The sequence below is a fragment of the Leptosomus discolor genome, chromosome 17 (genome assembly GCF_034619465.1).
Source record: "Leptosomus discolor isolate bLepDis1 chromosome 17, bLepDis1.hap2, whole genome shotgun sequence".
Taxonomy (NCBI): Eukaryota; Metazoa; Chordata; class Aves; order Leptosomiformes; family Leptosomidae; genus Leptosomus; species Leptosomus discolor.
Window position 1 is genome coordinate 16,985,148 of NC_141407.1, and position 17,140 is coordinate 17,002,287.

The 17,140-nt window shown below is 49.4% G+C and overlaps 1 protein-coding gene across 3 annotated transcripts in view; it reads left to right on the forward strand.

Moving 5' to 3' along the window:
- The window catches only part of ZBTB46 (zinc finger and BTB domain containing 46), a 44,319-nt gene extending 31,688 nt beyond the window's left edge, over positions 1 to 12,631 (forward strand). For 2 of the 3 annotated variants that reach the window (XM_086474573.1, XM_086474572.1), the window contains 4 exons: positions 348 to 399; positions 493 to 804; positions 7,071 to 7,246; positions 12,245 to 12,631. In XM_086474573.1, the coding sequence (XP_086330699.1) occupies positions 348 to 399; positions 493 to 804; positions 7,071 to 7,246; positions 12,245 to 12,631 (927 nt within the window). The remainder of the gene's footprint in view (positions 1 to 347; positions 400 to 492; positions 805 to 7,070; positions 7,247 to 12,244) is intronic. The other variant, XM_009960467.2, reaches the window with a different exon arrangement.
- Positions 12,632 to 17,140: the final 4,509 nt, after the last annotated feature.

The following is a 17,140-nucleotide window of genomic DNA, read 5'->3' on the forward strand; positions in this document are numbered from 1 at the left end:
TGTAGGGCTAAGGGAATATTTTCCAGTTCTGTTGCATCTGCTAGAAATTTCCTCTCCAGTGTTTCCCGTTGGCCTGAGCGGGAGCTACAGCTGCTCAGTGAGACTGGAAACCGAGTCGTTACCCAGGACCTAAATAGGCATTTGTGTTTTCAAAACACCAAATCTGGCAAAATATGGCCCAGTTAACTTAGCTGCTTTGACAAGTGAAAGCTTTGTAAAGGCAAATAGGGTTGTCAGGTCAAATGATGAGCCTCCCTTAAAGAAGGGGTGAAGGCAAGGGTAAGATGGGAGTCTGAGCACTAGCTTGTAAAAGCTTGCCTTAACTTCAGTGTGCTTTTCCTTTGCAGGCCATGTATGATGGATTTTTAGCACTTTGGCAGTTTGATAACTCTGATTCAGGTAAGTAGAGAGAAAAGTATTTTTTTAAACTATCACGATTTCATTCGAGAAGACGCTGATTTGTACGTGTGTGTGTGTGTGGTTCTGTTTCAGACACGAGCTTCTCGAGATCCGAAGACATGGATGTAACCACGGATGGCCCGTTCCTGGATTCAGCCCTAGCCAAGAGGCTGGCCTGCGGCTTCTGCAGGAGGGTTTTCCAGCGTGCTGACGAGCTGAAGGAGCACGTCCACGAGCATGCCTTCTCCATGCTCCTGCCCTTCGGCTTGGTGGACTGCTCCCGGCCCGGCCTGGCAGACAGCGTGCCCCCTGGGCAGCTCGCCCGCTTTCGGTGCTCCAAATGCCCCGCGAGCTTCACCCTGAAGTCCAACATGGATCGGCACGAGAAGACCATCCACTTCAACTGTAAGAAGATGCAGTGTCCTAACTGTGCCAAGCTGTTTCGAGACAAGACAGACTTAAACCGGCACCTTATGTCAGTGCACTCGAACGAGCGTGCTTTTGTCTGTCTCTTCTGTGGCAAGGGCTTCGGCACACAGAAGAGCCTCGCTTGCCACCTGAAGGCGTGTTGCCTGGGCTCTGCCCAGCGGGGCGGGTTGGAGCGTTTGGGCAGTGTAGGACAAAACGAGGATCCTGAGGACGCGTAGCTGCCGTCGCGTGTACGAGACGCTGCTTTCTAGGAAAAGCGAATTGTTCCGCTGTGCCCGTGCTGCCAACGAACGTACCGCGGGTGTAATGCAGCAGAGTGACTCCCCGACGCCGGTGAGGTGGATGACGGGCTGGTCCCACGTCCTGGGGAGCTGCAGCCACGGTGCCATTTTTGTGCAAAGAGAACTTTTGTCAGTCCCTATCGTGGGCGCTTTGGCTGTCCCACTCTGTGCTTACACTACGTTCAGCTTTTTTGATCCGTAGATCTCAAAGTGCTTTATAAAAGAAGTGGTGAAGTTTTCCTCATATTCCCTGGGAAAATAACGTACCTCGGCTTGTCGAGTAGAATTAATAATAGAATTCAGGCTTCTGAGTTCTGGTGTGGTGCTCTGTCCATTAGACAATTCGGGCATTTCAGGGTTTTTCAGCTTGAGATTAGGAGCTGTGAAAGCACTGGGTTGCTCAGCCCTGTAAGCTGTTTATAAAGTCTGGTTTTCTGTGTCATTTAAAGGAGAAAAACATGCTGCTTGTCCGTATGTGCGACAGGGTATATAATTTGGGCCTGAAAGTTGTCACAAGGCTTGTATATTTTATTGATATTACGTTTGAGTTGTTTTAGGACTTTTTTAAAAAATGGAGTATGGCTGTGGTTTTCAGGAGTTCTGTAAATTTTTCTGGCGTGTTTGTTTTCTGTAACGTAATTAAGTTAGCCAGACGGAATGTGTGTTGTTGAAACTGAGGAGAGGAGGCTTTACGTAGAAGATCTAACTGTAACCCAGGGTGCACATGCAAAACCAGTAACGATTGTTACTGGAGGGTAGAAGTCTTACTGTAGTTCCTGTTTTATTATATGAAATTAATTTATTTTTTTCAAAGATTAAATATTCCCGTGTCTCTTGCTGTGTGTTTACAGGCAAAAGGACATTATAGTGACTGTGAAATGAAAGCGGAGTAATTAAGTGCAGTGCTTCCCGGCTGCTCTGTGTACAGCAGGGCTTGTCAGCAGCTTGAGCTTCAGCCTCGTGGGGTTGTGTTCCTTCGCGTACGGGAGAGACAGCTGAGGAGGTGGAAGCAACTTCCACAAGCCATCTTGAGCGTTCTTCCGAAAAGTTCTTTCTCATAATATTGTCGCATCTCAGGGAGACCAAAATGAGAAACATTTGGTCGTGCACAAAGTGGACTTGAGCAGCCTGGAGGTCTCCAGAGTGGAGGGTTTCTTGCAAAGCTGTTTCCTGTGGAAGGCTCAAAGAGAGATCACCCGGCTCCTCCTGCCCTTCCCTCGTAGAGAGGGAGCAGGTCTGTCGTGGTGCGGCGCTGCTCTGCCCGTTCCTGCGGCCCGTCGGGGCTTCGGGGGGGGCGGCTCCGTCCCACCTCAGGGCTGGGAAGCCAGAATTTCCCTGCTTGGTTTAGCTCTCGCTCTTTGTTTGAGCAGGGTGTGGTCAGAGTTGACAAGACGTTCCCGTATAACCAGTGTAGTACACCATACTTGAACCATTTTATTTCAATTTTCTTTTTTTGCAAAGTCACGTTCGTTTTTTTCGCTCTCGTTCCTGTTGACGTCTTTGGCGTCGTGGATCGCGGCTGTCTGTGAACGTATAGTTTAGAGTCCGTCAGCTTCCCTCGTGTCAGTTTAATTGCTTCGCAATTTATTTTGCTCTCCCATAACCAGCGAGTGAGGAAGGAGAAAGCTGAGCCGGAAGAGGAAGTTGTGACCAAAATGAGTCTTATCTGGAAATTTGGGAGCAGTGTGGTGGGATTTGTCTGAATGGGAAGAGTAAGATGCCAGCAAGAGTAATTTCAGCACATTTTAAAAGGCTTCCTTCACGTGATAATAGTTAATGACGTCTCATGTTTGTTCATTTTTCTCGTATTTGAGAATTTAATTCAACATGAAACGATTTTTCTGTGGTCAGGGCAACTCATTCTCTCTGTTAGAGGATGAAGTTGTATTTTACTTGGTCTGTAGATCAGAGGGCTTCCTGACTTCAGCCCCCGGGATTTCCAGTGTTTCCCTTCAGGCTCAGGACTAGGCTTTTTTAAATGTTCGAACTGTAGGGTATAACGTAGCAGAGGCTTACAGAGGTCGTGTAGAAAACTTTTTAAAAGCAGGATTTTTGTGTTAGAAAGCGGCATGGGGAGATGATGGGAAGTGTGACAGTTAAATTGCACTTTGCTATTTATAACCTTAAATGTAATGAGAATTAAGTGGACAGGAATTCTCTTAAAGCTTGTGAATTCTTCGTGTTACCCAACTGGCTGTAGTGCGTCGGTGGTTGTTAACTCCGTGTGGGTTAGAGGGGTGCACGCAGTAGCTCTGTCGGGCAGCGTATGTCACCGGTGCTTTTCCTTCTCTCCAGTCAGGAGCCTATTTCATTTAACAGCCTCAGGGAAATAAGTCGAGCCGCTTGAGGTGACCGTACCAAAGGCTTTTTTCCAAGCATTGTCGTGCCGGTTTTAAAAGTGCACATCTTCTGTAAACACTGGAGTGAGGTTAAATACGTGGGGTTTTACCGTTGGTACTGCGTTCCCCGTTCCTTGGTGCTATTCCTCCTCTAGTTGTGTCCAGTAGCTGGTTATCTATGGCACTACTGGTGACGGTCTTGATCTTGTTAAAGGTTATTTCGTAGGACCTTAATGCTGCTATATTTAAGCTCTATGAAATACTGCCATTAGACAAGAGAGTTTACTCGTACCGAAGTTGGTATGTTGTTCGTTACCTGTATGTACGTGTGGGTGCGTGTGTTTAACAGTACTGTGAAAATGTCGTCTGCAATACAGTTATTTTTCTAACGATGCTGCTGTTTTTCAGGTGTTCTATTTTTGTAGATACGAGAACTAAATATATGGCTATTTGGTGAAAAAATAGTTTTCAATAAAACTATAGCTGCAAAAAGTGTTCTGTGACTATTTTTAAGCGTACTGGAAGCTGCACATTGTTGCTCATGAGCGATTGGAGCTGAATGCAGGCAAAAGTAAGCACGAGAGAGCTCGAAATCAGAAAGTGTGGCGAATATATTGTTGGAAATAGATCTGTGTGGTGGAAACACGTGGCTCTGTGTGCGTGGAAGTGGCGTGCCAGCAGTGCAGGTCGTGCACCTGACGTTTGGAGTTGCCTTTTCGGCTTCTGCGGCAGCTCAGCCGTGAAGTGAGGGGACAGGTACGGACAGCACGTGAGAGGAGGCAGCTGGTCATTTAGGAAATGACAGGATCAGGTACAATCTGGCAGTGAAGGAAATAAGGGATTTTGTGGTATTCTCCTCTCTAAAGCACTTTTGCTTCGTAATCTTGGGATCTGTGGCTGTCGGGATCTCCGTGTCAGTTTTTTCCAGAGGGAGGTGGTTAAACCTGGCTCGCTGAGCAGCTGGTCCTGCTAGCTCTGGTCTGCTCATGGGGCACGTTTGTGGTGGTGAGTAGCACTGGACATGGCCTTGGACTGCAGGAAGGAGGGTTACGTGTCCCCTCTTGGCTTCCCTTGATCAGCTTATAGCTTGCTTACCTTGTCTAGACGCCGTAGTATTAGGTTGATAGTGATTCTGGGGAATATGAGTGTTTATGCGGCCTCTCACTAATAATTGAGCAGTTAAGATCAGACCAGAAACGTATTTATCATAAATAGGTTGGTATCCTAAAACTGCTACTTGCTATAGAAGAAAGTGAGCTCCTTGCCTCTGGTTGTGTAGACAAGGGGGGTGTCAAATCCGAAGGACAAGATAAAGCAAAAAAATACTTTTCCTGTAATGTAAAAGAGAAGTTTTCCTACTCTAGTTGTAGATAATAAATAGTAAAATCTTGTAAATCAGCAGACAGGCGTGGGGCAGGAGAAGGGCTGGGTTGTCGGGTTGTCGGCACAAGGCTCCAGAGGTTCCCAAAGCAGCGCGAGTGCGCGGTCACTGGAAACCAGCCCTTCGGGATTCGGCCTGATCACAGCGAGTGATCTTGGCTGACGGGTGAATAAAATACTCCGTAGCGCTCACTTTCCCTGCCGTCAGTAGGGCAGCCGTGGCCCAGGTGAGTAGGTGCTTTTTTTCCTCTTTTTTTTTTTTTTTTGTTCCTTGGGCTGGGAAATTCTCTCGACAGCTTTACAAATGGGCTGGAAAACCCCCACCAACCGAAGCACCTGTAGGATGGACCACCGCCGCTGCTGAGCAGCCCCGAGCAGCGAGTTAGGAGCACAAGAAAGGAACATAAGAATGTTAGATCCCATTCAAGCTGCTAATCAAAGGCAGTATTTTTTCCACAAAGTTGCCTGTGTGGAGGATAGGTTTAATTCCAAGGAGTCAAAGCAAATGCTACGACAAAATTCCAGTCGCTGCAGCTTTTAAGATCTTGAACCGTGCTTTTAGTCTGTGTTAGAACAATAAAAAAACTTCTTAGAACGCTTTTTTCGAAGGTGAGCTTGTGTTGAAATGTTTGTTCTGGCTGTGCGGGGCGGTGTTACCTTGTTTAAGGATGTCTTAATAGCGGCATGTGGTTCGAGTGGCAAATGTAGTGACTTTTCATGTCGTTTTATCTGTATTGCAAATACAAGACAAAGTAAATTTTAAAAACAGAAGAAAAAGAAAACCCAAACCTCACAAATCGGCCGTTAACCGACAGCGAGTGCCTGCGCCTACTGACTTTCTTAAAAAAGGCCATTTTTAAGTAGCTGTTTTTCCGTGTGCAGTGTCACTCCCGGGCGTTATCTGTGGTGTACGGGGGGCATGCGCTGTGCGTTGGGCCGGTGGGGCGTCTGGAGGGGAGAACGTTTCAATAAGCACCTGGAAATACTGCAAAGCACTCGGTGTGTTAGGAGCCGTGTCTGGTGTTTCCCTTACTCCCTTCGCTCACCTCCGCAGACTCTTTCCATTTCCCAAGAGCCATTTCCATACACCATCGCATAGTTAAGGTGATTAACTGGACCTCGCTTTCTTTTTTTTTCCCGTGTTGTGATGTAAACAATATATTGCTTTGAGAAATAACAGTAATTAGGAGAAAAAGCGGGTGAAAATTAACATGCTAATGGCATTCTTAGGAGGTGGAGATGTAAAATCGTGTCCTCGTGGACAGTCCTTTGCAAACTGGCAGTGGGTGGGTGTCCTCAGGGAGTAGCAGATACTCTTGTTTTCACCTGCTGCGTGTTGGGCTCTCACGTTGTTTGGAGGAGGAACTACCGACGCGGCTGCCGTGTGCGTCCTGGCAGACGAGGCCCGGGGGCTGTCAGTCCTCTCTGTGTCCCCTGGGTCCGCTTCCAGCGCGCTTCTAAGGAGATGACAAGAAGAAAAGAATCCACGGTGTCAGAGCGGCTTCAAAGAATTCATCCCTTTTCTTGTTCAGCAAAATGCAATTGGAGGGGACAGGAAAAAAAAGTCCGTCGAGGGCTCGGTGCGGTTGTGTCGTCGGGAGGCGTGCAGGGGTCGTGCTGGAATTCAACGTCATGGCTCCTTTTATCTTCCTGTCCCCGTGCAGTGATGGTAATACTAGCTGAGAGCTGGGTGATGGGGAGTGTGGAACCGTGTCCTGTTCCTTCTGGGTAACCCTCCGTCTCTGCCCCTTCGCTGGCACGCTGCTGGCGTGGGTGATGGGGGTCTTGCAGCGCCCCATAGGTAGAGCCAAAGCGCGTGGCGCTGTCGGGGTGTTGCGTCTGTGGTCGTTGTTCCCGGCCAGCTGCTGCTTCCACAGCTAACAGCGTTAGGATTTTAGATCCTGGTATTTAGGATGATTCATTATAATAAATCAGAATTATAGCAGATCGTCAGCCCTCCTTATCTGCGGTTTAGCAAGCGTTAGGCAACGTGTGCTACAGACTGTTGCTAAATGTTTGTGTGTTGGCTTGCTCAAAAGCTTCTCTGAGGGAGGTACTCGAAGTTCTTAGCTTCAATATAAGTGCAATAATAAATATAGTATAAGGATTTAAAAAGATCGTGGATGGTTCAGAGGTGAGAGTGTGATTTCACAGGGAACTCATTTAATAGCAAAGTGGTAAACGAGAAGACTGACCCTTAGAGACATTCCGAAAGTAACCTGCGCGTTTCGCTCTCTTGCAGTCAACGAGTTCACAGTCATCAGGAAGAAATTCAAGTGCCCGTACTGCAGTTTTTCAGCCATGCACCAGTGCATCCTGAAGAGACACATGCGATCCCACACGGGAGAAAGACCCTATCCCTGCGAGATCTGTGGGAAGAAGTTCACCCGCCGGGAGCACATGAAGCGGCACACCTTGGTAAGGGCGCCGGGGGCGAGCAGCCCCTTTGTGGAGGTTACAGGTAACAGGAGCTGCATCTGGTCGAGGTCTCTATTCTGTTTCTCACCCTGGGGCTCCTCTGAAGGCTTCCTAGGATCGTTTTTTTTTTTTTTCCCCCCACCTTTCAAAGCCCCCGTGGCTTTTGCTGCCTGTTCACCCAGAGCCAACCTCCGCCTGCTCTCCCAGCGCAGCCGGAGGGCTCCCGAGCCGCAGTGGGCACTGCCCGCCCCGCGGGGCAGACCCAGCCTCGCAGCCTTCTCCGTCCCTCGCCGCCCTGGCTGCTGGTGAGAGCCTGGGCGTTCGGGACGGGAGGTAGAACAGCTACTGCTGTCTTCAGGATGGAAAAGGAACTTATTTTATTATTTTTTTAAAAAAAGGTTAAATGACTCGGTGCAGAAAGCTTTAAAATACGTTGCTCAGCAAGAAGGCTTTGAGGCAAAGCTGCTCTGGTCTGGCAATGCTTGGTTGTCAAAAATAATATTACGCCTTATTAGAGACGGCTGCTCAGAACCTACAAGGAGGCTGGCTGGTGCCGTTGTCTGGCTTTTCACGGCTTCTTCAGAACCAAAATTTTAAGCCAAACTTTGATATTTTGTGGTTTTTTTCCGGGGAGAATTAATTTGCCATCCTAAAGTGGTTTCTGAAAGCTTGGAATAGAGGTGCTATTGTGGAAGAGCAAATAATTTTTACGTAATTATTTCGGTAGCGCACGCTGGTGAGCTCTAATTCGGCTTGTAGAGAAAATTGGAGGGTTTTTTCAAATACTGGGGACGGTAGCTGTGAGGTTCTAATACAGTAAGATATTAAGAAAAATGTCACAAGAGTGTTAACAGTTCAATGACTAAGAATGGATTTCGTCTAAATGACTTCTTCCATATTATCTATTTATATCTTATCATCTGTTAAATCTTGAATGTAAAGAATATCTTGCTGGAGGAGGTGTGCTTACAGTGAGCAACGTTTCCCTGGTGGTAATTCTCAAAAAACCACAAAGAACTCCAGTTCCCTCATCCCAGCCCTGCAAGCCCGCGTGTCCCCCTGCGTGCCTTCCTGCCGAGGCAGCTGAATGGCAGCAACGCAGCTTGGCTCACGTGCAGCCACATCTGCAATTCCTTTCCTTGCTCCATAAATTTATGTACTAATGAGAACCAGCGTATCTTGATATACATCCCGTGGGGAGGGCAGGAAAATGCCGTATCTCCTCCAGGAGTGAAAGTGCAAATTAATTTTAGTTGTCGGGTTTGTGCTGCTGGGATCGTTCCAGGTGAGTGACTTGGTGCTGGGGAGTCTCAAGTCCTGCTGCTCACCCTGGGAGGTGAAATCAGCCGTTTGTGGACGTGCACAGGGAAGGGTGAATGTCTGCCTGAATCTCTCTCTGACTTTTTATGTCAGGAATTAAGCTAGGCTAGAAAATACCGGCTGGATTGCAAATTTTTAGTGCCAGTTCCTGAAAAAAGTGCAACCCTGACAATACCAGGTTGGTTTTATTTCCAAAGAGCCATAAATAGCTCCGAGCTGTCTTGGAATGGAGGCGCTAAAGCAGAAAGGGCAAGAATTTTGGGGGGAGGGCATTGGTACTGTTGTAAGGCCGCAGAAAAATTCCAGTTTCATTATTTATCTGAAGTTTCTTTTGAAATGAAGCTACGAAAAGGGGCGTTTGCTTATATGCAAGTGACACCGTGATCGTCATTTGCCCCAGCGGCAGCACAGGCCGGCTGAAGGGCTCGTGGCAGGTGAACTGCTGGATTCGGGCACTTCTCTTGTCGTGTCATCTGATTTCCGATGCGCCCGACGTTTTGGGGCTCAGCTGTCAGCTCTCGGGTAAATCTGTAGAGATGAATGCTGGTGTCTGTCAAATAAAAAGAGATGTTATAAAAATAAGGTGTAGGAAAAGGAAGTAGGTTTCACACACCAAAAGCCTTGTTTCTTTCTGTTCCTCACCTGATAACTAAAGACAAAAGGAACTATTTTAGGGGTTTTTAACTCAGATTAAAAGCCATATTTTTATAGTCTTCATATGAAAATTAAATTGAAAAAAACCGCTTGTTTTCTTTGAATCGGAACATTCAAGTAAACCCAAGATTTTGTTTCTAAAAACATTCGCATCTCAAGTGATCCTCCTGTGGGGCAGCAGAGCACAACCCCAGGCTTCTCGCCTTGTTGCAGCGAACGGGCTGTGTCCAGAAGGAAGCGCTGCCCCTGGAATACCCTCCCGATTTTTCAGCTTAAAAAAAACCCAAAAAAGCTTGACCAGAAGTTCCCTGGTCCCAGCTTGCAGTGACTTCTCTCCGTATGATTCTTTCTATACTGAACTTTCTTACCTGCTCTGTCGCAGCACCACAAACTGCTTCAAAACGACGGGATGAGTTTCGGTGGGACAGAGCAGGCTTTGCGTACTGAGCTCCTGGTCCCTTGTGGCAGCTTTCGGAAATTATTTTGATTATTATGTTTGTTTTCGATCCCTAGCGAACTTGGTGGTTATTGCAGGCGTTACAGCCACCTGCCCGGGGGGCCTGCCTGCTCCCCAAGACACCCCTTCAGCATTTCCCTGGGGGGGTCAGTGGGGTTCTGGGGTTCGGGAGGCAGATCCCAGCAGTGAGCTCAGTCCTGCCGCGAGCGCACGGATCGCCGGCTCTGTTACTGCTTCGCGGCAGGGAACACCTTGTCGTGCCGGCTGGCGCCTCTGTTGTTTTATTTCTGAGAACTTCCCCTTTTTTTTTTTTTTAAGCTTTTTCAGAAATTTAGGCTGTTGCCAGCACGTTTTCCCCCCACCACCTCCCCTTGGAATATTGATATTTAGTCAGAATATAGTTTTCCTAATGGCATTTTCAGATACTGAGGGCCACACGCCGCTTCTGTGTTTAATACTTACTAATTTGGCGATAAGGGAAGTAGGATTAATTTCTGCTCAGCTGCATCCAGCAATATGGTTCACTTCAAATACGCTGACTAAACTGTCAGCGTTGGGAAGAGAGGTGATCAGGTTTTTAACAGATATTTCAATTACACATCGTTTTTGTAGCTGGTTTATAATTTCTTTTCTTTGTATGGCTCTTTCAGCCGTTATTCTGCACCCGTGGCCACCTTCTCTAATCCCATTCAGCTTTTGATGCCTGAAAATCTTTCTTCTAACAGTTAAAAATGAGCGATACCAATTAGGTGACTTTGACCAGCCCTGTCCAACTGCTTAAAAAAAAAAATAAAAAATAATAAAATAAAAAAGAAGACAATGACTTTGCTTGACGCAGTTGAAGAATCCCTCGCGGGAACTAGCTCGGAGCAAGGAGCGCCTGAAGCCGGAGCACATCAGAAGAGCTCGCAGGCTTTGAGCGCCGTCGGGGCCGCTGCGAGGCAAAGCCCCAGCGAGTGCCCTGCGGTCGTGAGGGCTGAGATGGGTCAATTTGTCCCCTTCCCAAAAAGCCTTCAGCTCGGGCGGGGGTGCTGGCTGAGCAGAGAGCGCGGGGTGAGGGAGAACCCGGCTGCGAGAGCGGGGGGATCGTGTGCTGGGGCAGGAGCGGGGAGCTGCCTCAGCGGACTGGAAGTAAAAGGAAGGGCTTGGCCACGCGAGGCGACTTTAACCAGCAAAACCTGGCCTGCAGCCCGCTGTGAGCATGGCAAGTGTCAGGGAGGTTAAAAACTAAAGGATGAGGCGGTGGTGGTCCGTGCCCAGGGGCTCTGGTAGCTGCTGGTCTGCACGAAACCGCTGGCTCGGGGTGACCCCACGTCGCTGGCCCTGGAATAGTGAGGTGCCAGGAGGATCCTTCTCTGCTTCTGCACCGCTTCCCAGAGGGTCTCCTCCTGATCCGTGCCAGGCCAGGGCCCTGGCTGAGGTGAGCTCCTGGGCTGTCCTGGTGTGGTGTTAACGTACAAAAAAATCCAAAAGAGTGTAGGTAGATAAATATATATAAAAGAAAATACATATCGATATGTGTAATAGGTGTGGGTCAGCCCCAACGCAGTCAGGCAGTTGGACTAGATGGTTGCTGAGACGACTCAACTGGTCTATATATTAAAAAAATGATTATCTATATTTTATCTGTATTTTTTTCTATCTGTCTATCTAAATGTAAGTACCTGACGGGGCTCCTCGTGGTGGAGATCAGGAGTTCTCGCCGCACTGGTTGGCCGTTCCCGTTGGGAGAGGCGCAGGTGAATGTTTTGAGCAAGCTCCTTGCCTTCCACACGCAGCAGAAGTAGCCAGTGGCGGATTTCACCTTTGCTGAGGTGTTTTTGTGCGTCTCAATTACGCAATTTTGCTGATTGTGGGGTGAAGTTTGAATCTGGACGTGATTCCTGGTAACCTGCTGAGCATTTTCCCACTTACCGCTTAGTCTGTGAGAGCTCTGCGTGCCCGTTACTCTCGGACACAAAACGCAGCGTGCTTTGTAGGACAGAGACATTTGTGACAAACTGTTTTTCAGCCACCAAAGTAGTCAGAAACAAGGTGAGAAGTGCGTTTGGCTGTGTTTTCTTAGAGATCCAGGGTGTATTAGCCGTGCTCCTACTCTTTGGTTCTGGGCAGCAGCAGGATCAGGAGACAAACTGCTAAATGGATGTGATGTTAACACCAGTTTGGTCATGGGGTTTTCTGCTCTGGTCTGCAGAGCACTGGGGCTTGGGACTGGTGGTTTGTTTGGGGTTTTTTTCCTTTTTTGAGTGTTCTCGTGGTGGTGGTGTGACACAACTGTTGCGCCCCAGAAAAACAACAAAAAAACAAGGGGAGGGAAAAAACCATAAAGCGATTAATGTTCCTCTCGAAACTACTGGTTTGATGGTGAAAAGGCAGGCTCAGAAGGGTTTTCCATCGTATGACACTGTTGAATTCATCGTGGTGGGTTCGAGCTCACGACGAAAGCCCGTGAGGATCTCGGGTCACAGTCGTGGGCTGCGGCGGTTTTGCCTCTGCAGGAGGACAGGGGAGCAGCTCCCGATCCGCCTCCGCTGCCATTAACTCTTCTGATCGTTCTCCTTTCCCAGGTCCACAGCAAAGACAAAAAATACGTCTGCAAAGTGTGCAACCGAGTGTTCATGTCCGCGGCCAGCGTGGGGATAAAGCACGGCTCCCGCCGCCACGGCGTTTGTGCTGACTGCTCCGGGCGAGGCATCGCTGGTCACCTGGACCACAACGGAGGAGAAGGGTCTCCGGACGAGTGCTACCCCGGGGAAGGCCAGTACATGGAAGACCCCGATGACATCAAAGTGGAAGGAGACGAGGAGATGGGAGACGACGACGACATCAAGTGGAAGGATGACGTGGGGATGTCACAGGATGATGTGATTTTAGATGACGACAAAGACGTCGACTCTCCGCAGGAGCAGGACAACTCTGGGGAGAACGACAAGGATTTTACCTGGATTTCTTAGGGATTTTTGTTTGTTTGTTTGGGTTTGTTTTTTTTTTTTTCTTTTGGTTCCGCTCTGTTGTTTGTAGGGGGAGGGAGGGTGGGGGAGGAAGGAGTATGTTGGAAAAACTAAGTAGCCTTGTTGTCGTCCATGTGTGCAAAATAACTCTTGTGTTTTCTAAACAAGTCCTTCTCTGTTCCACTCGGATACTGTCTTAGCAGCGTCGCTTCCAGCGACGCGACTGACTTCGCCTTCCCCCTCCTCCTCCTCCTCCTCCTCCTCCTCCTCCTCCTCCCTCCAGGAACAGCCCCCACCGCGGCCACCCCTCCGGCCGAGCCAGCCAGGTTGCGTGCAAGCGAGGGCGAGTGCCTGCGGGTGTGGGGGAGCCTGGGCGAGGCGTGACTCCTTCCCACCCCGAACCGAACACCGGGGAGATTTTTTAGGTCCAAAGTAGGGTTATTTCGGTGGTTGTTGGTTTTGTTTGGGGTTGGTTGTGGTTGTTTTTTTTTTTAACACCGTGTCTGTGTGCTAAAGTCCCAGCAGCAGTGGAATGACAAGCTCACGTTGTGAAAGCCAATGGATGTGCGTGTTGGAGGGCTTCCCTTGATGCTACAGGCCTTTTGCAAAGTCCTTTAAAGAGAGTTTTTACTGGGTTTTTTTTATGGAGCCGAGCAGATCAAAAGGCAAGTCAGGTTACAGCCTTACAATTTCTTATCTTCAGATTCTTAGCTTCTGAAAGAACCGCCATCAGAGAAAGAAAAATTACAACATTTCTTGGACCTACTGGCGTCTTACCCACGTCTGTCTTCCAGCCTTGGTTCTCCGCGGGCGCTGAAACGCACGTTGGTGCTTCCAGAAGCGCCCTGTGCTGCGAGGGACACGGGTAACGCTCGACCCGTCATTCTTCTCGCTTTTCTCCCTTTGCTCAGCTGCCTTTTTCGTAAATATATGCAAACTGTAGCAAAAATGAGGCGTCTAGCAAAGCGCGGGGTGAGCTGGGGAAGGCGAGAAGCCAAGGTGAGGCGATCCCAGCCGGGTGGAACTCTTGCTGGTCCCGTCCCGGCGGCGGGGCCGCGGTTTCACCTGGGGACGTTGTTCTTCCTCGCCCACCTGGAAATCGTCAGTCCGCGCTGGTGGGCACGCCGCCTGCTTCCTTCATGACGAAATCCTTCCGCTTTAGCTGCGCTGGTTCCACGTAAATTTTCAAATAAACCTTTTTTTTTTTGTTTGTTTTAAAGTAGAGCCAGGTTTCTCTCCCAACGTCCCCTCGCAGACTCTGTGGGGCTGCTCCAGGTAATCACATTCTCCTTGTTCCTATCGGCCACTGTTGCCTTCTTCCAGCTACACCTAAATGACAACAGCAACAAAGTGTGTTGGAATTGTCTCGTTCCTGAGAGGAAGCTTGTTTTACCCTTCACCTCTTTGCTTCTGGTGCTTTCTTAAATAATTTAAAAAAAACAAAAACAAAAAAAAGCCAAGGACCTCACTCTTTCCTTGCCGCGGAGCAATTTTATACGATGTCTGGGACGATGGTATCTTGAAACCTGCCCCAGAAGACAACCCCTTCCCAGAAAGCCAAATGACTAAAGGTGCTATTTTCCTCCCGCGGTGGGACAGGCGATCCCCGCGGGGCGGAGAGCGTTCTCGCAGGGCTGGCGGCCCTTAGCGGAAAGCGCGGTTCCACCCGCCGAAGGAAACAGGTGGGATAGTGTCCGATAAACCCCAGTCAAGCAAATCTTGAAGGATTTAAGCCGCTGGGTGCCGGGATTTGGTGGAGCGCGGCGGGAGCCTCGACCCTGGCACCTGCAGTCGCTGCTGCTTTACCCGTTCCCCGATTTCAGTCGCGTCCCGGGTTGATGCCGTTGGATTCCTTTCCCTGCTCCTCGCCTCCTCGCAAACACTCGCCACCTTCTCTCTGCGCGCGTCATCCCGGTTCACACCAACGAGCTCCTTCAACTGGGAGCCTCCGGGCTCCTGCTCCGTCGGTTTGGGTGCGTGTTGGCCTTTGGGAAATGGGGGGGTTTCCCTAAACCCCCCCCGTTTGGCTCGGGGAGGCCACGCCAGCGCCGCCTCTGCCGCCCGTCCTTAGGATTGAGGAGTGACGCGGGACGTTCACCCGTGAGGACGGCAAGCCTTCCTCTTCCAGCGCTTCCCGAGCCGAGCGGTGGGGCCGTGCAGGAGCACTTCTGTTACACCCGAAACGTCCAGTTTTGCGTTGGAGCTTCTCGTAAAGCTCTCCCGCCGGAGGGGGGGGAGACGTAAGCGAAGCCGGTGGCGCACGGTGGGACCTGCCCGTGCTCTTGGCGCCGCCGCGGTGGCGGGGGGGGGGGGTGGTCCCAGAGGGCGGTCGCTGTTTGTATTTGGGCTCTGTATTTATTGCCATTTATCCTGTAAATAAGGAGGGGGGTAGGGGGTGTCTGAGGTCCTGGACTTGCAGCCTCGCCTGTTACACGTAGACAAATACATACAGTACTTAACCGATAGCTGTAGCTTTGCTTTTTATATGTAAAAAAAAAAAGAAAAAAAGTCTATTTAAAAAAATTTTTCAAGCCCAAACCGTTCGAAACCCCTCGGTTTCTCTGACATTCCGTCTCGCCCCTCTCCTCCGATGCCGCCGGTGCATCCGCTGCCCTTCCTTCCGAGGAGGAGCGGGAGGTGTTGGGCTCGGTCCTCCTCTTCCTCGCTCCTCCCTGCCCGCACCCTTGGGCGATTTTTTGTCGTCGTGGGCGTGCTTAGCTTTACTTTACAATGCCTTGGGAAATTGGTTGGGGTTTTTTTTTTTTCCTTTTCTTTCCCTTTTTTTTCCCTCCAAAGGGTGGGCAGGAAGCCAGGGGGCTTTCAGAAGTGTTTCCTAGTTTCGAAGCTCTTTGAGCCGAGGATGCAAAAAAAAAAATCAAAAAAAGGAGAGAAAACCCACGTAAAAGTGAACTTTCCCAGCGTTACCGTTACAATCTCGCGCACGCTTCTGTATTCCTAACGCCGTATATCCCACGTGCACCCCTTCCAACACCCGCTGTACATTAACTGCTTGGTCTGGATGGAGGTGTGCAGGGCTGGACATGCAGGAATCCAACTCCCACGCTCCGTGAGGCTCGGGGTCGAAAAAGGAATTTGAGCTTTTTTCTTTTTTTTTTTTTTTTAATGCTGAAACTTTACAAAAATTCCTCAGTTGCTCCGAGCGACCGGACCCCTCGGGCTCCTCTCCGGGCGCGTCTGGGCGCTGCTGCCTATGCAAACGTCTTCTGCTCTTTGAGCTTTGAACAAAACCCCGGTAATTCTGCCTGTTCTACTCACCACGAGCTCGAGTGACCTCTGGCATCTCGTCTTTGTATTTCCCTTCAGGGCTTTGATATTCACTGAGGTTCCCTTTTTTTAATTTTTTCTAAATCTAGGGGGGTGTATGTGTACGTCTTTACGGGTTTAGTTTAAAAAGCTCCTTTCCAGGTAACAAACGGATACGCCTGGTCCCTGCGACGTGCGACTGGTATTTTTTTTTCTCTGAAGCGTTCGTTCCATTTCGGTGTGAACGTCCCTCCCTGCGTTTCTTCGTTGGCCTCGTCGGTGTTTTTGTCGGGACACGGAACCGTGCCAGGCGTGCACAGAGCGTTTCCAGCCGGTGCTTTGGGACCGTCCGGCGCAGACCGGGGCACCACCAGCCTCGTCCTGCCCTTGCCACTGGCCAGGGGGACCCTGGGCGCTGCCTTTGGCGAGAACCTCGGGTGAGGAAGGCGAGCGTGGCCCTTGGGCCGCTGTCAGTCCCCAAAGTTTTATTTCAAAAACTTTCATAGATTCCCCCCTTTTTGTCTATTTTAAGGTCGCCCTAAAGCTTCGCAGCTGCAGCGTGGCTCTGGGGAGGCGAGGGGGGGGGGGGCGAAGGTTTGCAAAGCGACTGTCCTTTTCTTTTTATTTTGATCAAAAATCCGCGTTTTGGACGACGAAAGGAATAGTTTTGGTGCGCGAGGAGCCCCGCTCTGGCGTTCCCTCCCGTCTCGTTTCTTCTCTCCGCTCCTGCCTTTAAACACTCCAAAGCGACAGCCGCCTCGCCGGGGGGGGGGGTCGGTGCGGCTGGTTGGGGACTGGGGGCTCGCTCCGCGTCCCTGTGGGAGTCCCAGTTCCACTGGGGCTGGGCCCCCCCTGGCCTCGACGCTGCCCGTTTTGCACATCGCCCTTTAGGAAAGAAACTCCACGGAAATAATGCAAAAACTGGAATTTTTTGCAATATTATGAGAGATGATCTTATTTTCGCTCATTCTGTGACATGTGCAACTCCTAAGAAAGCCATACTTAATGGTTCTTTTTATTTTTTAGATTCTATATTGTGTTTTGAATTTCTGCCTTTTTTTTTTTTTTTTTAAATTCTGCATAGTAAGAGTGCTGTGTGTATGCTTTCACATATATTTATTTTTCAACGTGCTTTAAACCTGTCTACAAAAATAAAGCTAAACAAACAAAAAAAGGACAGTGTTTGAAGATTGTTGATTTTTTTTTTTTTTTTTTTTTTTGCTGGGAATATTCTATATTATACTGACT